Raw genomic sequence first — 25454 nt, forward strand, 5'->3', positions numbered from 1 at the left:
ATAGTGTCAAACAGTTCCCCATCATTTGGCAATTGAGTTCTAGATTGGCCTTCTTGAGGTTCCCTGAACATACCACTTTTCTGAATATAACATATCTTTGTCCAAACCAGTACCTTTGCATACGCTGCTTGTTTTGAAGGGAACGTCCTTCAACACCACCCTCACGGTTACTCTCATCCCACCACATTTCAGCCTTCTGAAGAATGCCTTTCTGATTAGCCTTTCCTCTCAGGCAGATGGCCCTAATTTAAACTGATAAAAACCTGTACTTTTACTTTATAGTAATTCCTCATTGCAATTTAAATGGTGATTTGGTATAGCCAAATGTGATTGTTTGATGAATACAGTCCTCTCAAATATACTTTAGGTCATTTTTCTATTTTCCTTACCACCTTTCTTAATTGGTGCCATAAAAATCTTTTCTGAATGATCAAATACCGTGTCTAATCAATCACAATTAAACCAAACTCGGATGGCTCATTTTTGATACTTTTAAATTCATTTTTTATCATTTCTACTGAAACTAGCACTAGTTTAAACTCTGATAAATTAATGCCTAGCTTACTAAAGCATTCTCCTAATTTGCTTCCATACTTTTACCCTGTTTTCCTTTTATACTTTCCTGCATAATAATATTGTTCAAAGGACACAGAGTTGGAGAAGATTAAGAAAAGACTCATGAGGAGGATAGAATGGATCCTAAAATTTGCAGGGGACTTTTGGAGAATGGCAATGGTTAAACAGGTTCAGATGAAAGGGCAAAAGGAACATATCAAGAGGGAAAAGTGAAGGATAAAATCAGGCCCAAATTTTCCACTGTGTATGCTCAGATATTATTGAGGAAGATCATTATAAGGAAATACATAACATGATTGGTTTGGCAAAGGAAAACCTGAAAACACAAGTAAGTTAAAATTGCAGGATAAGACCAAAACAAAACCATTAAATGTTCTAGAAATTGGTAAAAGAGAATGAACATTACCCAATGGTCAGGGAAATGAAGGAGTTGGGAAGAGGAGGAGTTTCTTTGGGGACAGTTTAGGGGCTACCCTGTTATAACTTTGTAGTGGCTGGTAACAAACAATGGTGAATTTAAAATGTTCAAAACATTTAGAGTTTATTTCCTAGGTAATCTGTTCTTAAACTTTAGCTTGCATAAGAATTAGATTTATATTAAAAAAATCCCGAATGAGATTACTATTTGTTGAATGTTGCCTTTGACCCATTTTTCAGTGAAGAAAACACAAGCACCACTTAAGAATAAGAAACAGAAACAGAGATCTCTTTTTACCAGATCTAAGTGTGTTAAAAATAATACCTTAAAAATAACAACCTATATGCCTATAACTATAACGATATGTTTAACAGGTAAGTACTGCTAGAACAACAACAACAAAAGAATTCCCAGAAATGATCAAAATATATTTAACAAGCTAAACACTATGTCAATTTAACCTCAGGAAGTTTTAGTTTCTCTAACAACTCTTTTATAATCTATCATGAGATCCCAAGGTAAATCTTCTAATTTTTTTTTTAACACTGCAGAGTTGATTTTATATTTCTCTTGTAACGAGACATGATAAAGACAATATAAGAAAAAAGTACTCAAAGGACAACAGGCTCAAAATGCCTGTGTTTTTCAGAGTGCAAAATTTTCCTTAAGGAAAGAAATTTTAAAGTATTCCCTGAGCCTGTAACACACAGATTATCTAGGTCAAATTGATCATTTATTGACCACTTTCAGAAAATGAAATGATCACAGGGCAATTCTGCCCACAGCTGAGTGAGGGGGTGAGTTAGATTTCTTAGCAGGGGATAAGGTATCAAGACTATTGCAATGATGCCATTTTCTGTCAGGAAATGAAGTCCTAGTGGAGACACGATTGGGAAACCATGAGGACAGTGGAACAAAGAAAGGGAAATAGGTAACTGTCCACACTACCTCCCAAATGCCAAACCTTGTGTTCCTCAAAAGTGCAAAACAGGGCCGGGGATTTAGCTCAGTGGTTTCGCCGTCTGCTGCGCAAGCGCAAGGACCCGGGTTCGATCCCCAGTACCAAAAAAAAGTGCAAAACAAACTGCTCTGTTCACACAGCTGCTAAAATTGCACAGTCAGCTGGGATAGTAGCTGTGGCCACACCTACAGGTGCCTTTTGCCGCAAGAGTCACAGTAGATACAGCATCTCCTTTTACAAAACACCCACTCTCATGTTTTTTTTAATTCTTTTGCCAAGATGAAACCAATCCCCCAGACAATATATGGATGAAATGCCATAGCAAACAACAATTTGATTTTTTTTAAATAATATTAAGCTAAAGGTTGAAGCTAATTGATTTGTACTAATTCAATATAATAAAAATTTCTCAATTTCAAACAAAACCTGCATTATTTTTATTGCATCAATATCTAAAAATATAATAGGGTCTTCTTTTCATTGCAATTGAGATGAACTCTGAAAAGACAGAGGGAAAAAACAGTCCAAGTAACACAAGTTACTAAAAATTCTCTTCAACGGGAATAAGAAAACCACCAGCAACAGAACCCTGTGGCAACTATGCTCAGTTCAATGAAACCAAAAAAGGGCACAGGTGCTGAAGAAAACCAGAAGTCAGGTTCCATCAGATATTGCACCATATTCCACAATGTTGCACTCACCTTAAGTATAGAAGGTGTCAGAACATTGAAAATACAAACTAGAAATAACTAAAGCAGATAACCGGATTTTTAAAAACACTCATCCCACCATCTTGCAATCCTAAAAGAAATATGTTTAAATCTATTTGTTGCTCTACATGGATCATTGCAAAATAAAGGCAAACGACACTTTTCTAGACCTTCTATTTCTTCTCAGGATTAGAGCACACCACACGTGTTATGGCGCAGTAGGTGCTATTTTCTGTCTGGGAGAATATATACTTCTCTTTCAGAGCACTAAAGAAGTAATATATGCAACGTCTATTCAAGTCATGAATATCACCAGTATTAGGTAGGATTGATCTTTAATGAAAGTATAATGTGAGATTATAAGATATAAACAGTCTATGATTAAGTTGAAAATATTGAAGTGAATGTGTAAGTTAGGATCAAACCATCTAATATTAATTAACTAAAAATATGCTATCTTTATTAGTTCCAACTTTTTATTAAAAATATCTCCAAATAGAGAAATTAAAAGGGTAATATGATGAATACTCACATATCTGCTATCTAGATTTGACAAATGACTACAGTTGTACCTTGGTATCTGAGATAGGGCTGGTTCCAGGAATCTCTTGGACACCAAAATCCACAGATGCTATAGTTTCTTAAATCAAATGATGTAGTATTTCATATAACCTAAATATACCCTCCTACATACTTCAAATCATCTGATTATTTATACTACCTTATATGATATAAAAGCTGTAAGAACAGTTTGCTATGCTAAGTCATTTGGGAAATGAAAAGAAAAAGCCTGTACATATTCACTACAGATGCAATTTTTTTCAAATATTTCTGATTCACAGAGGTTGATCCACCTATTCACAATCCACAGGCTGTGTATCTTTAAAATTTGTTTTAATTATGTATAAACACATAGGGGTAACATTTAGAAAATGTTAGGTACAATGATATGAACCCCATAAATATTTCAGCCTATCTCATATGGATACGAACACTCTCATACCTAATAAGACAAGCTCAGAACTCTGCCATGTCACTGAGACTTAACTGCCAAAACAATACACAGTAACCATTATCACCTAAGAGTCAAGATTTCCAATGAGCTCTAAACCTAAACAACCTTCTCAGTTTCATCTCCCAGAAGTCTCTTTCACATACTCTGTTCTCCAATCATAAAAAAAGCTACATGCTCGAGTCTGCGGTTCACAATTTCCCATGTTAATATCTCACTATCCTCTCCACTAAGAAGCCCTGTTCTCTCTAGTTTCCCTGTGTACAAACACTCCTCTTTCCTCAAGACTCATGGCAAAGAGATCTCATACAAACCCCTCCCACCCCCAGAATGAAGCAACTCTCCCTTGATTTGCCATTTTGGATTTAAAGTGTTTGTAGACATTATTTTGTGATCTGCATGCTAAAAGGAATTGCTTATTCATCTTTGTATCATTCAATGAATTTTCTATGGTTTATAGAAGATAATGCAGAAATAATTGTTAGATATATAAGTAAAAAAGTCTCAATTTTGTGTTATCAAAAAGTAAAGAGAAAGCTAAACGTATTTTATCACAGTAAAATTATTTTCATGTTGATAATCCATCTCCTACACTTAAAATCCATACCCACTTGTTTAGATTACACTTCATATGCATAAAACAATCTGACAAATGGACAATGCACTTACCTTTTCATTATTGTAGTAAGAAATGCTAAGGCCATCAAATTTCACCCATCTCTTCTGAAACATACGTTTTCTGCAAAATATATAAAACTGTTCTTTTATATTCAAGTACTATGAACTTGGATTTTAAATGCATTTATAATGTTACCATGTTGTATACTTTCCCATTTGCTTTTAAGCAGTGTGGACAACAAGAGTCTATGATTACATACAAATTTTGGCAATGGTACATAGGAAAACAGTATGTATAATGACATCCTCTAGTCCTTCTATGTAGACATATTTGAAAATGATACTGTTAGCAGTGTCATCAACACATTCCTAAGGATCAGTGCAAAAGAAAATGTGGTCACACACAATATCACTGAACCCATTTCCATTAATGGAGATAATCCTTAAATGAAGGAAATGAATAAACCTTTCATCCCTCATTAAGCTTATACACCTATTTTATTTTATCTTGATTTTTGCTCTGGTGCATGAACTTTGTTAGTTTGCTAAATGAACAAAGGTTTGTAAATTGGATTTACATAGGTAAATTATTAAATTTTGATTAAATAAGCTAGAGAAGCCACGTCAAAATAGAGCATCATTTACAATTACTCAAATTCAGTGAACCCTTCATATTTTTTGAAAAAGGATCACATGAAAGGAAAACAAAAATGGTTACTAGCATGAGAAAAACAAAAGCAAAATAATACTGTCTCATTTCCTATTTAGGCTCAAAGAAAAATAAAAGGTCAATTTTTCTGATGTTCTATGTTTTGCTTTTATCCCCCTTCCGTGAACTCACACAATGTAGAGATTTTGAAAATCCTATTCTCAATCTGGCTTTCAGCTTGGATTCATGCCATCTAGGTACTTCAGCTTTTAACCCAGATAATATATGGAAACTAACTTCCTGTTTTTAAAAACAGGCCATTTCTAAATAAGTAGGTAAACATCTACCATGTCTTCCTTTTCCTCTTGCAGTTTTCTAACACGTTTAAAATAAAGACTTGATATAACTTCCTGTGGCTTTGAAAAGATTTAAAGATAGCAAAAGAACTTCAGGCATTTGGAAAACTACTTCCCTCACCACACATCTGTGATGCCTGTGAAATACAGCAAGCCTCCCACAGGAATCACTGGTACACAAATGCATGCTGCTTGAGATCAAATTAGACTAAAAGTGATCTAACTGGAGAAAATGTTTGAAGTTCTTCAGTGCAGACAACAGTTTCACATGTAAGCACTGTATTAATTTTTAAGTAGTAAGAAGACATTAAGACTTTTCCACATAACCACACTGACTAGCCAGCCCTGTCTCTCTCCATCTTCTTTCATCTTTCTGCTCCTGTTTAACTTCTCTTGGTCTTCAACATCCAACAGTATTACAGATGTCTTGGTTCTACTTCTTCCAACAACTCAATAGTTCTTAAAATTCCCAGCATTAAAATTTGAAAGGTAAAGGAACATTAAACAAATGCACAATAATCACATATTGAGTAATCACTTTGTACTCATTTCATGTTTACTGCTGCCATACTTAAAAAGCAGGCAAATACACACCTTCCTACACAAACCTAACAGTACATAATTGGCAAGTCAAAATTTTATTTTGTGCCCTCAACTGGCACAGAAAATGGTGAGCTCAGCAGCACATAAAATCTTCCATCTTAAAATAAAAATAATCAACATCTTTGGAAGAGATAAAGTCCTCAGGGTCTTTATCTCTACTTCCCTTTGCTAACTTATCTTTTAGTATTATACCTAAAAATCTACAGAGAAATTCCTTCCTTGGTGGCCCAACCCAAAGAAGCCACAAAATCATCCTCTCAGAGCGCCCTCTACTTTCCTCATAGCATCTAACACAATCTCTAATTATTTACATTTGTTCAATTATTTCATGTCAGTTTCCCACACTCACACATGGACAAAGCCCAAGAATATTTCCTTCTCTATGATGAATAAATAACACAGAGACAAATATGGCACTACAAAGTTTGTTGAATGAATAAGTAACATGATTTAGCACACTTATAAAAATGGACATGATGACAGAAAAATAAAACCTAAGCACTCACAAATATTCAGCATCATTTAAAACAAGGGTTGGGGGAAGACAGGAAACCTCCTAAGAACTCAGTTAAATTCAGTGCCAGAAAAATGAAAAAAAGTTTAGAAACTACCTTAACAAGTCCTGCTTAGGATCATTTAATTGCAGCCATGGGGACTAGTAAAGCTTTCTTTAATTTTATCACCAACTACATAGTTTGACATCTGAAGCATTACCCAAGAGGCCAAGATGTCCACAGAAAAATGAGGAGAGTAAAGGCAGATAATTCAGTATTTTTTAGGCTTAGGGATCAAAGATGCTACTATCTGACTACATACATCTCTCCCTCAGCCAGTACTGTAAAGGAAACACTCTACACCCTTGTCTCTTTGCAAAAAGCCAAATAAAACTTCAGCCTATGAGAGCATTAGCTCTTCAATATTCTCCCAACCAATTTATATATCTGCCAGGTAATTATCTGATGTGTTCATCCACTTGTAACTCAATATTCTTATAGATTACTAAATCATTCTACTTATCTATGGAGGGACAGATAAATAAGACAAATCCCAGCCAATAAAGAAATGGAACTAGAAGGACATGGTAGAACAGCTGAAAGAACATGGGATCTATTTTGCAATCCTACCATCAAAATGTTGTTTGTCTTGTGATTCATTCATACAGTCACCATTGGAGTCGGTGGCCACTTACTCTGTGGCTTCTCCCTTCCGCCTCAGTCTCTGACCCTTTCTTTGCCTCACGGCCCTCCCACAAACAAATTATCTGCCTGGAAAGCTCCCTCCAGTTCCTGTCCCAGCCATCTCCTCTTTATCCTTGAGTTCTTTGCTTAAAAGTCAGCTCAGACCGTCACACAGGTAATTCAGGGCCCTGTTCTCTTGTTACATTCCTGTATACGTAAGGACTCTTAAAAAAACTTTATGTTTGTTTTGTTTCATTATTATTTCATACTAGATTTGAGATCCCTAAGTAGAGAAACCATTTATTACTATAAAACCAGTGACTACCACAGATCCTAGTGCATAAAATGTGCACTTTAGTGCATTTAAAAATTTTTCACCAAATAATATATACACAAATTTACATTTTATAAATATAGAATAAAACAACACTGAAAAACTTCACCTTTAATTTGATGTTTTACTGTTTCCAATAATAAATATCAGGTTTTTTATATGATAAAATAAACCTACCTCAGTATTAAAGAAATAGAGTCTATGGAAATCTTCCAAAGCTCACCATTCAATAATTTATTTTAACCAACACCTTCCCAATATTCTTGCCCTTGTCTGTGTGTGATGAGACCACTTAAGATCTACTCTCTTAGCAAATTTCACGTGTAAAATATATTACTGCCTACAGCCACCATGCTTTATACATTAGATGCTCAAAATTTATCACTCTTATAAAGTTTGTATTCTTTAATCAAATCACTTACATGTGGGATCTTAAAAAAGCTGAATTCATGAAAACAGAATAGCAGTTACGAGAGTAACCATGAGGTAACAGAAATATTAATTATCTTTATTATGATAATAATTTCACAATATACATATAGGTACATCATGAATTATATATCTTATAATTTTTTCCACCATACCTCAGAAAGGCTGGAGGAAAACAGAAAAATATTAACAATTGTTCTTCATGATTTATACATTTAGTATTGCCTATTTAAATGCAAAATAACCAATTTAAGATACATCTAAAACTGCATTATTTACATAAACATTGAATACTCTGTTGCTCATTAAATATGTCAACATTTAATTCACTATTTTCTACATATGTACTTCAATACTGAATTCTTTTTTTTTTTTTTTTTTGGTACCAGGGATCCAACTCGGGTCCTTGTGCTTGCACAGCAGGTGGTGAAACCACTGAGCTAAATCCCCGGCCCTCAATACTGAATTCTAATAATTGCTTAATTAAAGATAGGAACTTACATCTTCTGACAGCATTATTCCTCTTTCTATGAAATAGAAACTTGAATTTAATATTGGCAACCCCCCAAAAATGAATCAAAATTTCAACTAAATAGTAAAGGTTTGAGAAGTACTGTACTTCTAAATTCTAATGTATATTTTAAATTTTTTATTTTAATACCTATTGGTGAACATATTTCAATAATTGTATTTTCTATATGATATAGTTAACTATTTCTCCCATGTATTTATGAGAGTCTAATCAGTATTAGACAACTAATTCTACCAACATTATATATGATTAATAGACACACTATTGGGGTTGCCGAAGTACATTAAAAGTTTTCTCTGAAATAAGTCATGCTTTTCCATTAAATTTCATTTAACAGCTTAATATGTTTTGTGAATCTTTAAAATAAAACACATTGCCACCTTAGCCTATGTACAATATAAATTAAACTGAAACAATGCATTATTACAAAGAGATTTTAATGTTTCAGTCAATAAAAGAATTAGACTTGGTAATAAGAGTTACAATGCTTTGTTTCAGAAACCAAGCCAATCTGCATACAAATATTAACCCATGCAATCCTCCAAACAACCATAGGAGATGAGTAATATCTTTATTGTACACATGAATTTACAGAGCCACTGGCTGAATAATTTGCCCAAATCACATAATTAGTGGAGAACATATCTGAGAGTCAAATCCAGCTAGTTGGTGCCCAAAAACTGTGCTCTTTCTTAACACAAAACAGACTCCAGTACATCCGATAGCAAAGCGTTCTGGACATTCCTTTAGGTAGTAATAACATTTGACCTCTACACATTTTATGTGCAAGCTCAATTCTGCAAAGTGCTTCAAAATTCCTCTGGGCAAAAAAGTCAAAATAGACAGGAAACATATTAGCCTGGGTTTTATCTTATTTGGTTTATAGGGTTCTGTGGAGAAACATTCCTTTAAGATTTTTAGAATAATTTATAAGGATTACGGAGTATTACTGAATAGATTTCTATAAACTCTTCCCCTGAGCCCTGGTAGGGCAGGGGTATGAAATTTCAACTGCTTTCATAAAAACAGTTTCACCAGCTGGTGTCAATTTTTGTTGCCTTAAAATGTGTATCTTAAAAATTCTTTTTAATAACAGTGTATACACACCCAATTAAATCTCTACTGATGAAGTACTCACAGTTCATTCCTAAGTGCCAGCATGGTTTTTCCTTTTTTAAAGATTCTATCTATTATATAAAAATTCAAAATCTAACAGCATGCAAAATAATGATATTAATTTAAGAAGTCACAAATTATCAAATCATCACCTTTAAAAATCCCACAATTAAAACAAACCCCAAAGGCACTATGATAAATACATGACTTTTATCAATCACAGCCTGTATATCATCACCATCATCATTCTCAATTGTTCTAAATAATCTTGAAGAAAAATATAACATTCCAGATTCATCTGACTTACTTATATAATTCTAAAGAATAATAGCATGTTTTAATCATCTGTTCTGATTCTAATTAGTCCCAATTTTTAGAATTACTATAGGCTCTGAAATTATAGATTTTTATTTATTTACCTAATTACTCCTTTATTCTATTTTTATTTCACTTAATTACTCTTTTAAGTATGAGGCTTTTAAATGATGCAGTATTAATAATGAAGTATTTTATATAGAAACAGATGCAAGGAAATATGCCAATATCTATAAAAGGTCAGCACTTTTCTAACTTAAAGTTTATTTCCTCACTTTAAGTAAGCCAAAGTAATAGTTTCCAAGAGTATATAAACCAAATGAATTGGGCAACAAAACCAACACAAAACAAAACAAAAATTCTCTTCAATCACATCTCTGCTGTTCCTAATCCTGTAAATGAAGGGAGAAGGTATGTGACATAAAATTCCCAGGGCTAAAAGGATTTTGGAAGTCAATGATACAGCCTAAATTTTATTTATATACTTTTAAATTTTTTCTTTCAATTGGCACATATTACTTTAGACACTTATTTTCTTTCAATTGGCACACTTTACATTTTTGAGACAGGGTCTCACTAGGCAGTTCATGTTGACCTAGAACTTTCAGTGATCCTCCTGCCTCAGCCTCCCAAGTGCTGGGATTACAGGCATGCACCACTACACCCAGGTATTTGCACATATTTACAATGTGATGTTTTCATTCATGAATATATTGTCTAATAATTAACTCAGGGTAATTAGTATATTCATCTCTTAAACTTTTAAAATTTCTTCACAATAATTCACATTCGTTTCTTCTATTTTGAGATATAGAGTACACTGTTGTTAATTATATTCACCCTGCTGTGCCATAGGACTCCAGAAGTTATTTCCCCCATCTAACTGTATCACTGGACCCCTTTACCAACCTCATCCCACTCCCCAGGCTCTATTACCCACCGTTATACTCTCAACTCTCATGATCACAACTTTCTTAGATGCCATCTATGAGAGTGCATCTGTGCTGGCTTATGTCACTTAACAAAGTATGTTTCAGATTCATTCATATTTTTACAAAGGACAGGATTTCACGTGAAGCCTGAGTTCAGTTCTTTTTTTAATTCTTTTTTTTTTTGGTACCAGGGATCGAACTCAGGACATTGCACTTGCGAGGCAGGTGGCGGCACCACTGAGCTAAATCCCCGGGGCCTGAAGCCTGAGTTTTAATGTGCGACTATCAAGTTTTAAAATATTTTAAAGAGCTTAGTTATTATTTGACATATTTGAAAACCCATACTAAAATATCTGTGTCTCATATTTTACGGAATCTTGCTGTAAAACAACCAACACAAACCAACTTCCATTTAAGATGATCAATTACATCTTACATTTATTTCTACTCCTCCCCAAACCTCCCTAAAAGCCATCAAAGGATTAGAGAGTAAGTAAAACTAAATAAATACCTTCAAACTGATACTGACCAGAAGAGATGACAGTAACAATAATTACACATCAGGAAAGCAGAAGGAGGGATAGGAACTGACTGAAGACTTCAAAACCCTAACTGGTAGGCCAGAATTAGATCAAATTAAAAGGAAAACCAAACCAATTTACCTCAACAGACCCTCAGTAAATCTCAGGAAATAAAAGCACCAAGTACAATAGTCCCCATTTAACTTTGTTTAGCTTTCTGTGGTTTTAGTTACCCACAAACAACTATGGTTCAAAAACGTCAAATGGAAAATTGTAGAAATAAACAGTTCATAGATGTTAAATAATGTTTATATTATTAAAATTATTCTACTCTATTATTAGATAATTGTTAATATCTTCCTGTGCCTAGTTTTAATCATGCGTCATCATAGGTATGTATATGTAGAAAGAAAAACATAAATTAGTTGATTGATTAATTGATTGATTCATTCATTGATTTTACCCTGAGAATATACTATGTGCGGTTTCAGGCATCGAGTGAGGGTGTTGCAATATATCCAGGGTGGTAACTACAGAAGTGACTATGAAGGTGCAGGCAGAGTGCTGAGAACAGAGAATGTACTGAAAGGCGGTTTAAGATGTAAATTTTACCCCCATTCAGCCCCAGAATCCTCCATTACTTCTCACTGATGAAAAAGTGCTCCCCTCCTCAATAGTGGAGTAGAATTTTATTCACTGGAGATCAAGAGATCTCTAGACTGGGAGACTGAGGCATGGCTAAAAGTAGGGAACAGTTAAAAAAAAAACCCAACAGAATCAAATAAAGGTAGTTTATCCCATAAACATTGACATTCAGTCTATTTCTTAACTAAAATAGTTAAATATTTCTTAACTACCAAATTCCCGAAAAGCTGGTTACTAGGCTTACAACCCTCAGGATGTTCTCATTTTAAAGACAGAAGCATGAAAAGTCCCCAAGAAAGCATGTTAGAAAGATCATGACCATCTTACATCTTACAGGTAGCAAGACCCAGGAGGACCTCAAATGCTTCCAATCAGCCCTGTGGCATTTCACTTCAAAGTGAACCTCCTAAGATTAACAAAACATTGGAGGAAAAAAAACTCATAGTAAAAAAAAATGGGGAAAGACTCCCTACTTCCCCTCAAAGATTAAATGTAACTTATTCTACAGCAAAAGAAAGCTTCAGAAAATATTAAGATCCTCAGAATGTTAAGAGGTGAGTAAATGAAAGAAAAATTAATTGTGCATAGCTCCAACATGAATAGCATTTATGAGAGCATAAAATTAAATTACATATCTAATCTACACATTGCCTATATCTATAGTAAAAGGGTGACAGGTAAGAACTGTTTCTGTGCTAGAAGGGAAGGAGAGAACAATGGTGAAAATGAATAAACATAACCTTCCATGGTGGTACACCAATAATTAATTGCTACTGCTGCAAAGTTAATACTCAGAATAAAATATTGTTAAGACATACACTAAAAACATGCCAAAAAAACTACTACAAAAGTTGATAGGAAATGTTTAGCCTGGTTTAGACATAGGTACACATGTATTCATGTACTGAAGCATCTCCTTCCTCTATTAATGTGTACATTTTAATACTGTGGGCTCTCAATTACAAATATGCTGGGGGTATATGGCTCAATGGTAGAGTACTTGCTTAGTATACATCAGGTCTTATTTCCAATCCACAGTACCAAAAAATAAACAAATAAATAAAAATTTAAGTAATGATACAAATAAATGAGAAAATGAAAAGTGGCGATCTCTTGGGAAGCGTTTAGAGGGAAAGAAATGTTGCCCCTTTTTTAACACATCATGTAGAACTTTGTATCACTTAAACTATGTGTTTTTATGTCAACAAAAAATACTGCATTTTAAAAGTTCAAGGTAAACAGGTGATTTATTTATGTCAAATTTACAATTGACTAAGGCTCACTTTCAGTCACACTATCAAACATCCCCTGCAATGAAATGGTGTTCTGAAGAGAAACTGAGGTTACTGAGCACCAACTAGAAGTCAGACCCACAGTGGCCTACTTTTCCAAATGATACCACAGAGGTAAGTCCTGCTCTGGGCCTTAAACTTTTACTTGGGAAATGAAGGTACTGAGAGTCACACAAGTTTGAACCACACAGCAAATGAATGACACCTTGACAACTTTAATTTCAGTCTATCTAATTCCAATACTCTTATTTATATTTTTCTGCAGCCAGACTGAAAGGAATTATCCATGGAGTATAAGACATTTTTTTTCCCTCAGATTGCAGATACAGTACTGAAGCTTTTTATTTCCTCAGCATAATCTTTTCACAAGGGATAAGTAATTTCAGAAATGGCCAAGAAATTTGCTAGTATAAAAAGATACCTTTTTTTTTAAGTAAAGCATTTACTGGTACATTTTAGATATACACAATGATAACATTCATCATAGGGAATCTGCACCTGTACATGATAGATCTTGTTTCTTTTTTTCTCATCCCTCTAGCCCTTCAACCCCTCTTCCCCTCCTTATTTACAAAAGCTTTGTTTACATTTTTACCTTCTATTCTCTTTTTATTTCCTTGTCCCTTCTTTCCTTTCCCCCTCACCACTCCCTTGTTCTTCTCATTTGAGTATCTCTTCTCATTTCCCAACATCCATTATACATTTTGGGCCTTATTTCCACTTTCGGTTTCTCACACCAGATAAGCAATGTGGTATTTAAAACGTGACACTTTTTATCAGGGATTTAAGATTCAATTTTAAGTTCAACAAGGCGAATGATATGCAACACCTCAGTCAGAGGAGGACTCGTCAATTTCCACAGGAAAGTCTCCCCACAGGACAGCACTGCCAGGAGATCTGAGGTAGGAGCACTTCTGCCAGCGTGGCAACTCACTCCCCTAAAGCAGTCTTAGAGTTGGGGAACTGGCTGGGAAACCAGTCCCTGACTTAAGGACAAATATTACACACTCTAAATTCCCACCCAGGGCTACTGGACTGTAGATGGTCTGGCACCCAGTTATTGGTTAAGTTCTCACCTTTTCGGCAGTTTGATCACTGGCCTTTTCATTCTCCTTAGCTCCCTGTCCAACTTGAGCCTGGCAGTTTCTCTCTTCCAGAAGTTAACTTTTCATCTTCAATAAAATAATTCCAACATCCAGTTTGGCTTTAACCCCTGTTCTCAGTCTCACACTTCAGTATCTCCTGACATCACCTACCTCAGGGCCTTTTCATTCCTTCTAGTTAGAAAATCATTTCACCTGAAAGTGCCAGTTAAATTTTTATCCATATTTCAAAGGCCAATTCGGTAGCTAACTCAACCTCTTGAAGGTTTCTGAAGAAATGCTTTCTCAACCTTCTGTCTCTTCAAGATTGTACCCTGTAACTCTTTCTGTACCAACTATTCTACTTTGAATTTGGCTTTATATACGATACATTATATATAAATACATATATCTTTATTTTCTGCCCTAAATGAAAGCTCAAAAAGGCAAGGAACACATCTTGCTCATCTCTGTATACCTCAGATTGCTAAACTAATCTATCTCACAGGTTCAGCTCCTGCAGTCCTAGGCTCAAGTTCTCATATTAGTTTTGTCCCTGGTTGGTTACTTAAATCAATCAATCAATCACTATAAAAGTCATAAGGATATCCTTGATGCAAACAATCTTGGAGATTTCAAGCTGCCTATCTCCTAGAAGTGGTGCAGCACATTCTACAATGATCTCTTTTCTCTATAGGAAATCTCAGGATTCTTTCTCCAAGTTACATATTTGGGAAATGCCAAAATAAATTATAATAGTCTTTAATATTTGCATCTACACAGATTTGAAAAGCTTGAGCTTATTAATTATAGCTTGACCTTATTAATTAAAGAAGAGTAGGAATATTTTTTTACCCTCAAGACCAAGGGAAACATTTTTAAAAACAAGTACCATTTGTTAAGTTTTCATATGCTTTGGCCTGTTTCACACTGGTAACACTCAATTTCAACCCTTTATTACGCTTCTTTCATATGACTTTTTGAAGCAAATAGTCTTAGGCTATATTATAACTAGGTTATTCAAATATTTAAATGTTTTTATATTTTAAGCTTCACTGGAAATGTTTTAATATTTCTTTTGTTGAATGATGTTACACAATTATTCTTAACTAAATTGTGGGTAAGTTTAAAACTGCATAAATTCAGAACTGGCATTTCCATTTCAAAAGCAAAGAGGCACTCAACCATGTTAACCCTGTTAAAATAAGTGCATATTATGCACATGATTATGTTGTTTACTGTCATGACCGAGAACAGTTTCAAACACTGGTGGTTTATATTAATGTGTAGCTTTTTAAAAAAACTGTATTCTAATAATTCATGTACATGTCTTTAAGGGACAAACATAATTATGAAAAATTATCAAGAGTTCACTGCTCTGTTACCAGTGCTCTAAATGGCATCTGCAGATTTTCATCCATTAATACAGTATTGAGGGCCACGGATTTAGCTCAGCGGTTCTGGCACCTGCCTCGAAAGCACAAGGTCCTGAGTTCAATCCCCAGTACCAAAAAAAAAAAATTACAGTATTGAGTTCAGCAGTTCTGAACTCTGAAATATTGCTTTTAGAAAAATCAAAATAAAAAAAATAACATCCATGATAACTACTTTTAGTGACTCTCTCAATAACATACTAACCACCTACCCTATGCTAGGCAATTTTCTGCTAATGATATCATAGTAAGCAAAAGCAATGGGAGGGATGGAGGGGTTGAAGGGAGGGCTGGGCAAGGGTGAAAAATAAGAACCAAGAGAGACTATGTAAAGGTGCAAACTTCCAATGATGAATGTCATTATATTGTGTACCTAAAATGTACCAATGATTAGAATGAATAATCGATAATGCAAAATAGGAAGAAAAGGTCCAAAGGGGTAGGGGTAGTGGGAGAGGCAGGGGAAAGGAAAGAAGGGAAAGGCAAAATGATGAGAAATGGAAAAAATGGAAATAAAGTCTTTGTAAATAGGGAAGGGTGGAGAGCGTGAAGGGAGGGCTAGGAATGGGGAAAAAATAAGAACCAGATGCATTATGTAAAGGTACAATTCCCAATGAGAAATGTAATTGTGTTGTATACCTAAAATATACCAATAAAAGAAAAAAAAAAAAAAGCAATGTAGACAACTGTCCCTATGAGCTTACATAAAATAAATAAATATCTTCCAGCATACGAGGCTTCATGAAGAAAATAAAGGAATCAAAGGGTAAGAGGGAACAAGGACAGTTGCAATGTTAAATTTTTTTCTGCTTAAAAATAAAGCAAGAACTTGAGAAAGATGAGGTCCAAACCATACTTTCTGGGAGAATTTCAGGTAAAAAGAAGAGAAAGAGCAGAGGTCCCCAAATAGGATCCTTGTTTTTATTACTTTCATATTTAAGGAAATAATAGAAAGTAATTTCTCTATTTTGTGATCGGATTGTATTTTTCTATCAAGGGAGCACAGGAAATGGAGTACACCAGTTATGAGATTTTAGCCAACTGTATAATCTGGTTTATGCTTTTATGGGCCATGGGCCAAATCTGGCCCACCACATAGTTTATAAATAAAGTTTTATTGGAACACTGCATCATCCATTGGTTTATATATTTTGGCTACACTGAACAGTTGCATAAGAAAGCATTATGAAGGTTTAAATATTCACTATTTGACCCTTTACAGAAAATCTCTGATGGTACCTATTGTATGGAATTCACATGCCATCTCAGTCTGGAATCCCTGCACCACTCTTGTGATGAGGAGTTAAAGCTTCTGAACAAGGAATGGACAGGCATCACTTTGTCTAATTAAGGAGCATTTTACACACCCCTAAAATACCCTATTGAGTCCAATGGGAAAGAACAAATCTCATATTTGACTTAGAATCTAATAAATACATACTTTATGGCCAGCTACGTGTGTTTCTTTAAGTCACAGCAATACAGTCATGTAAAAGTGTCTTCAAAGTTTTGGTAGAAAAAAATCCTTTGTTACTAGGCTATCTACATTCATACTTCTACCCAAGAGAAAATTTTTAAGCTAAAAATCATCAATGTCTTCCCTTAAAACATAAAAAAATATAAATTTAAAGACCTTCTATCATCTAACATAAGGCAGGTTCAGAAAGAAAAGGTAGATAATCAAATTCTGATAAAAAGAGAAGAAAAATATCTAATTGTTCCAAAGGTGGCCAAAACTGGTCAAGCCACATCAATGTCTCTCTACGTAACAACCCGTTAAGTACAACACACCACCAAAGACCACCCAGGATATGCCAGCTGCTTTGTTTTTGAGAAAAGGTCTCACTACGTAGTAAAGAGTAGCCTTAAACTTGCTATGTAGCTTAGGCTGGCCTCAGGATCCTCCTGCCTCAGTCTCCCAAGTGCTGAGATTATAAGCACGCACCATGTCTAGACTTGTTTTTGCTTTTTAAAGAAATGTAATTCCAACTGGGCTTAGAGGTGCACACCTGTAATCTCAGCACTCTGGGAGGCTGAGTCAGGGAGATCACAAGTTTGAGCTCTTAAGACTGGGGCAATTTAGCAAGACCTTGTCTCGAAATAAAAAAACAGCTGGAAATGTAGCTTAGTACAAAGGCCTAGGATGCAATCCCTGATCCCAAAACAAAACAGAGAAAATGAAAATTAATTCCTGTTCCTACCAGTCATCACAAACTTCTTTTATTCTTATTTTTCCTAGTAAAACTATTTTAAATCGAACCAAGACTGTGTAGAAATGAAGTATATTTTCAGAAGAACAGTACAGAAAGCCAGCATATTACAGAAACTCACAGCATTAGCTAAACACAAGAGGTTTAATCCAAAATAATTAAATAATTTATGAGAAACATTTCAAATTAATATTTCCCCCCCAAAAAAACCAAATATCAGGATGCCAGAAAACAATTCTAATTTTTTTTAAAAAAATCCTCTCCAAAGATTGCTCAGTATTCTAAAATGCTTATAAGACAGAAGTTTCTTTATAAACATCTGAAATGCTATATCTGTTTTAAAGTGTAATATTCGTGCAACTCTGATTTTCTGAGCAACATACAAGAATCAGAACAATATATCAATAACAGAGAAGACTTAAATCTAACAATGATGTCCTTTTCCCTAAGTACAATAAGCCCTGTATTCTCAAACAGAACACTGTTATGATATGAGCAAAATCCAAACAGTGTGGGCCGAGTAATACTAACTCAGTCTGTGTTGTTTTTCTTTGCTACAAAGTGGGACATAGGAGAGTGTATTTTGATGTGGAGTGAGAAACTAACATTAAGCATCTAGGTGTGTGGGTGTGACCTTAGGCTCCAAATTGTTATTCAGAACCTTGACGCCAGGCTGCACTGCACTGACCCCTAATGTCTCAAGAGTACATCTGTAAAAGTACACTGCAAATCCCAAACAACTGTATGAGTTATGGAGAGTACAGAGAAGAGTAGGAAGACCACGCCAGTTTAGAAATGAATAAACTTGAATTATCAGCACATGCTACTTATGAAATAAAACAAATGAATAAATGAATACATACATACCCTTGAGGAGAGAGCTTGTCCAACCATCCTGATTTAACCTTTACTGTAGAAGATCCATAAAAACAGGCATAAGGAGAGATGGCATTTGAGGAAACAGCTGATGAGTCCGCATTCCCACTTGTTGAACTTAAAGGATAACTGTGCCTATTAACAGGGTCCAAATTTAATGCTTTTTGAGTTCTAGATTTAGGTGCTTTTAAATTTTTTCTTCTTAAACTCTGAAAGCATTCTTCTACTGTTGAGTATTCTGATTCAGAAGCAGAGTCTTGTAAGAGATTGTTTTTGTCTTCTCGAGGTATCCAAATGTCCTCTAATTTGTCTTCACTTATTTTCTCTTTTCTATTATCATATATGCTAAGTGGAAAGAAATAGTATTAAAATTTTGAAGTGCGATATGTGATTTAACCTATCAGTTAATTTTTTTAACTTATAAACAACAAATCAGTGAAATTTAAGGCCAGGAAAATCTTCAAATTCAGTTACTCCATCTGATAATTTACAAAGCTTTTTCAGAAAAATGAAGTTGAAAACTTTTATTATCAAAAGAAATATTTAAACACTACTAGAAATACTTTCTCATGTATAATGTTATCTGATTCCTTTTGTTTTAGAAAGTTGGATATAAGATGGATAGAATACAGGTGGCCATATTCTTTGCATCTCAATTTAAACCTCAACAACCATAGAATTAAGTGGTCAGTACAACCTCTACTCTCTGGGAAACATCATGAATCACTAACTCCATCTGTTTAGAGATCTTATTTCCAACTTGTTATAGCCTTTCTACTTAGCTTTAGTGCAAGGACCACATGTTCTACCATAATGTAATAAAATACAAAGTACTTCTGACTAGTCAGAGCTTCATGATTATGTTGCAACCCTAATGAGAACAAACACTGCACCACCCTACTACCACAAAAAAGCAATTGTAAATTTTGAAGGTAAAAGCTGCATAAGGAAAAATACTGTATTACTAGAACACATTCACAATAGCTAAGCACATTCCTATACATTTAAGGAATGACACAACAGATTCTCTTAGCTATTTATGTAAAATAAAATTCACTGGAAGGACATTCTGCTAATCAATGAAATATATATAGCTAGGGGGCAAGATTACATATTTATGGATAGTGTTCTAAAAACTATTACTTCCTTAAAAGATATTTTAGCCTAATCCTTCCACATTTTGCTTTATATAGATTCATATTAAATGTCCAGGGAACATAGGGGTTAACTTAAAGAAACCCACAACAGTTTTACTCCTGATAAATGAAAGCTAAATAGAAAATAAAACAATCGGGTAGGGGATTTAGCTCAGTGTTCCTCCGCCTGCCTCGCAAGTGCAGGATTCCGAGTTCGATCCCCAGTACCAAAAAAAGGAAAGAATCATTAAATAATGATCCAGTATGTCAAATTCAAATAAAATTAAAAGAGATAAAAAAATTTAAGTGAGTGCCTTATAATTACTGTGTAACTTCTTGTGTGACTCAAGTAACTGGGTAATTATCAATCTTCTTGCAAATGATGAAACACTAATAGAAAGGTCATACTACATTTGGAAAATTTCACAACTCAGTGTTAACTCTGTCCCCTTCTCTCTATTATAATAACCTAACTTCCCATCTTTAAAGTGTAATCACAGTGACTACATATCTATCACTTTGGGCAGGGGCAAATGGTTGTTGTCAGGATAGGACAAAAAAAATCTACTACAGAATATCTCTACACATTCAATTTACAGACTATAATTTAGCTATTAAAGTGGGTTGTGTCATGGAGACATTTAGAAAGGAAAGCTATGAATTACCTATATAAACTATTTCCTCAGAAATACAATATTATATTAATTCTAAAAAAATTCATCATCATCAGTCAGGACTTCATACCTTGATTTGATTGAAAAAGAGTTCATTGAAGTACTTGCTTCCCCTTTGAGTTGTTCTTCATGGGTCCAAAATTCATTCTTTATGGACCTCTTCTATAAAATAAATATATACATATACACACACTTATTTTTTGCTTTATGGTTTGGGGATTTTTTTTTGGAAGAGCAACACTTTACAATATTCCCTAATACATATCTGAATTTAATTAAATAAACGACTAACTGCGTGATTGATTTTTGAGTAAAAAATAACTTAGATTAATAACTTCTGATACATTTTTCATTTTTATTTCAATCACTAGCTAATCAATTTAGAATAAAATGTTAACTAATAACAAAATTTGTGTACTTCTGTTCCTCTGCTATACTTTTTATATTTTAACAAGACCAAGAAATAAAACAGAAAAGGGTACAAGCATTGGCAAATAAAGCCTAAGTGATAAACTGAATAATTAAAATATATAAACAATCAGATGTCTGCAAACTTAAGACAAATGCATTTGGATATAAATCAAAGCAAAATCTGAGAGTATGAGGTTTCTTTTTACTTTTTTTTGTAAGGCAGTTCTATCTTTTAGCAAATTTTAAAAACCCAATATCCTTTATTCCTAAACTCAAAATGAAAATATGTTTTTAAGATAGAAATCGAAAGATACAGGTTTACCATAGTTTTACTGAACAGAAATTTTATTGTCTGGAAATTTCCTTTTTTGATGTAATGCATTCTTCAAACAGGTTGTAGCAAAATGAAAAGGTATATATAGGCAGCAGTAATAACTGATTACAGAAAAAAAATATATGAGACTAACCTTGGAATTTTCTAGTCTCTGGAAGAGAAAGGTCTCTCCATAAGGAAAGATGGAAGATGAATTCTCCTCGTTTGAATCTTTTGAGGGAATTACGGGATGAGAATGGAAAAAGGAATAATATGAAATTGTTCAAAAAAAAAAAAACGAAGGCATGTTTTCAATTTTTTATAGCAACTAACAACTTAAGATTTATTTTGTGAGAGTCAAAAATGCTCATAATTCTTAGCCCCTAAAGTTCCTCAACTCATGGTATTCTTAACACAATTCACTTTAACCCACTCACTTCATAACCACGACACATTATTAAGTTGTAACCTGTCACACATATGTATCCCTGCTAACCTTTAAGATTCACATTAATATAACCAACTTTGCCTGTACAGAACAGAAATTGCCATGGTGTCATTTGTAGTGGTAATTTCTTTCTTTTTTGGTACCAGGGATTGAACTCAGGCCCCTCAGGACCTTGCACTTGCAAGGCAGGTGGCGGAACCACTGAGCTAAATCCCTGGCCCTGTAGTGGTAATTTCTAAATACAAAAATAGTCTAAAAGGATCTTAATTCTATGATAATGTTCAATGAACAGTTATAAACAGTTCAGTAACATAACAGCTAACCTATCACTCCAATTGTCAAGAAGAATGTTCCTGAACTTGCATAAGCAGAATCTTCAAAAAGAAAGAAAAACCTCTCCCAGATCTATTTACCAGAGCAACAATGTCAACCTTTTCCTGTTACCATGGCAAAACCACTTCCCAGATTATCTTTGCCCTGTAACTCAGACCACCAGAAAGCATTTAATTTAGATAAATGCCTTCCACTGTGGCTAATGACAAATGGAGCTGTATTAAAATTTTTTGTACATAAGCAGAAGCAAATTTCAAGAGTTTTTAGCATATAGTACTGTCCTTTATTCACTTGTCTTTAAAAGTATCTGAGTACTATGAACACCGCAGAATATTATTCCCATCCTTTCCTATAGCAATGGTGGGCTGCCTTTTCAATCCCAGTTTTAAAATACTTTTAAGACTATCAAATGACAGCTAACTAATTCACAGAAACTCAACACACAGACTCACTTGGCAGTGTCACAGATTTTCCAGTTGAGGTAGTAACAGTTCTCTCATGGAAGTAGCTTAAAGTAAAGGGGAAAAGTTATGAGTTATTATTTATTATTTAAGTAAAGGATGTATTCTAGAGATACATTCTTGTAAGAAGGGATACCAATATTCAAAAATAAGTCTGATTTGAAATAAACAGAATGGCCAAATTCCACCAATGTGTTTTTCCATACAGCCTTCAAGGAAGAGATTTCACTGGAATTTGTAAGTATTTGCTTCTCATATCTGTAATTTACAAAAGTAGATGAATGTATCTGTCCAATATTAGTATGCACATAATTTCAAAACTGTTACCCATGCCTCTAAGAGGAACAAATTTATTAACTACCTTGCCATATATTTCTATGGTTTTTTTCATTAGCTTCAAAAATACATCTGGTTCTGTGAACATAATTTGAAAATACATCCACTATCTTCTTTCAAAGATGTTACAGTCTTGGGTGAAAGACATTACAGGAAATTAATAAGAGTATAACTATAATAGCAATGACAAAGGTAAACACTGTAGGGGCAGACAGTAAGGAATACCTACTAATATATCAGTTCTATTTTTCTTCTATCTAAGGTGAAAGATCAGAACATCCCTAACTTCTCTTAGGTATATTTCTATCTCTCCAAGTAATAAGATTCTGAAAAATAACAAGAGTAGAAATCAATAAAATAAAATATGGACAAAACATAAAACTCATTATAACCAAAAGCCTGCTGCTCAAAAGATCAATAAAATTGGCTAACTTCAGTAAAGAAAATTAAAAGACAAGATAAAAATCACAAGTATCAGAAACAAAAGAGAGGACATCACTTCAAATCCTAAAATGGGAAATAATGGACCCGCGGTAGAGAAATGATAATCAATTAGTAAGAAAAACTTGGTCAAGAGAGTGAAAACAAAAATTGGATGACATGGGGCCAGGGATTTAGCTCAGTGGTTTCGACGCCTGCTGCGCAAGCGCAAGGACCCAAGTTCGATCCCCGGTACCAAAAACCCCCCCAAAAATTACAAAAAAAAATTGGATGACATGAACAAATAAATCTTTGAGACTCAATCAAATGTGACAATATTAAACAGAAAATCTTATTAGCCATGTTTCTCTTAGAGAAACTGAATTTTCTAATTAATCACCTACTCATAAAAAGCTCCAGGTATAAATAATTCGCTGGTGAATCCCGAGCAATAATTTAAAAAGGAGAAACATCTAGCCTATGCAAAGTTTTGTGGGAAGTAGGATGGAAGACACATTTCCTAATTAACTTCTATAAGGCCAATATCACTAATAACCAAATGAGGCAAAAACATAACTGTGGATAAATGTTCATGATAAACATATTAGCAAATAAAGTTACAAAAGGATAATGTAACTACAACAGATTTACCATAAGAAAGCAATGTTACCTTAACAATGGAAAAATTAATGTAAGTCATCATATTGTCAACATGAAGGATAAAAATAACCTGTGTATAGCTGGGCATGGTGGCACATGCCTGCAATCCCTGCACTCTGGGAGGCTGAGGCAGGAGTATGACAAATTCAAAGCTCAGTCTGGGCAGTTTAGCAACATGGAGAGACTTTGTTTCAAAATAATAATAAAAGAAGAGGGCTGGGGATGTAGCTCTGTGCAAAGGCCCTACAGCTAATCCCTAGTACTGAAAAATAACAACAACAAAACAATATGTTCATGACAGTGGATTCAGAAAAAAACTAACAAACTTCAACATCTTCAACATCCATTCAGGATAAAGATTCTTAACAAACTAAGAAGAGAAAGAAATTTCTTTAACTAATAAAGGGCAATCATGAGAGACCTTCATCATACCTAATATTTAAATACTAAGTGGTTTCCCCTAAGATTGAGAGCAAGGCAAAGAAACCTGCTTTCACCATTTGTGTTCACATGATTTCAGAGGTCCCAGCATAAGGCAATAAGTAAATGATATAAAAGGCCTGCAGACTGAAAAGGATGTACCTTGAAAAGACAAGGCAACTTGTAAGGAAAAAAAACCAAAAACTTAAGAATCTACCAAAATGCTTCTCAAACTAATTAGTAAATCTATCAAGGTCCCAGGATAAAGGGGAAATACAAATAAACTCGATATTTCTATTCTAGAAGCAATAAGCAACTGGAAAAAATAATTTCAAAATATAATTTTATTCAAAATGGCATACAAAGCATTAAATATAATTGATAAGTTCATTAAAATATGTTGAAGATCTACACCCTTAAAACTATAAGGAATTACTAAGAAAAATTAAATCTTAAATAATGAATCGATATATAATGTTAATGGACTGGAAAGGTCAATATTGCCAAGATACCCATTCTCAACATACTTATATATATAGATTGTACACAATTCTAAACATATTCCAGTAGTCTTTTTAAACAGAAATTAACAAAGTGACTCCAAACTTAACATTCAAATACAAATAACTAGAACAGTCAAAACAACTTTGAAGAGAACAAAAAAACTTGAACACAGACATAAATTCAATATTTAGTTTACAACTACAGTAATCAAATCAGTTTATTACTGATAAAAGGACAGACATATAAATCAATGTGATGAAGTGGACAGTCTACATGTAGCAAAAACTACCCAGTTCTAAAAACAAACAAAAAACTACTTTAAAAAAGCAAATTAACAATACACATAAAAATATGAGTGAATTTCAAAATCATCACGTTGAAAAGAAGCCACATCCTATATCATTTTTTAGAAGCATGTGAAAAGGATGGATATTAAAGACACTATGAAACTCTCAGATGTTGTGGAATTGCCATTTCTTGATTGTGACAAATTTTATGGGCTTATACATCTTTTATAACTTATGAAGATACATTTTAAAA

At 33.9% G+C, this 25454-nt stretch overlaps 1 protein-coding gene across 3 annotated transcripts in view; it reads right to left on the minus strand.

The window, feature by feature from the left end:
• The window catches only part of Arap2 (ArfGAP with RhoGAP domain, ankyrin repeat and PH domain 2), a 177754-nt gene that overhangs the window by 125665 nt on the left and 26635 nt on the right, over nt 1-25454 (minus strand). For all 3 annotated transcript variants that reach the window (XM_004867672.4, XM_087187437.1, XM_004867671.4), the window contains exons 3-7: nt 22566-22621; nt 21487-21563; nt 20679-20770; nt 18790-19143; nt 4347-4416 (exon numbers count right to left, since the gene is read on the minus strand). In XM_004867672.4, coding sequence (XP_004867729.1) covers nt 4347-4416; nt 18790-19143; nt 20679-20770; nt 21487-21563; nt 22566-22621 — 649 coding nt within the window. The remainder of the gene's footprint in view (nt 1-4346; nt 4417-18789; nt 19144-20678; nt 20771-21486; nt 21564-22565; nt 22622-25454) is intronic.

This window comes from Heterocephalus glaber, unplaced genomic scaffold, assembly GCF_053883595.1.
Source record: "Heterocephalus glaber isolate CG9 unplaced genomic scaffold, H.glaber_assembly_v1.0 deba00001509, whole genome shotgun sequence".
In the NCBI taxonomy this organism is placed as follows: Eukaryota; Metazoa; Chordata; class Mammalia; order Rodentia; family Bathyergidae; genus Heterocephalus; species Heterocephalus glaber.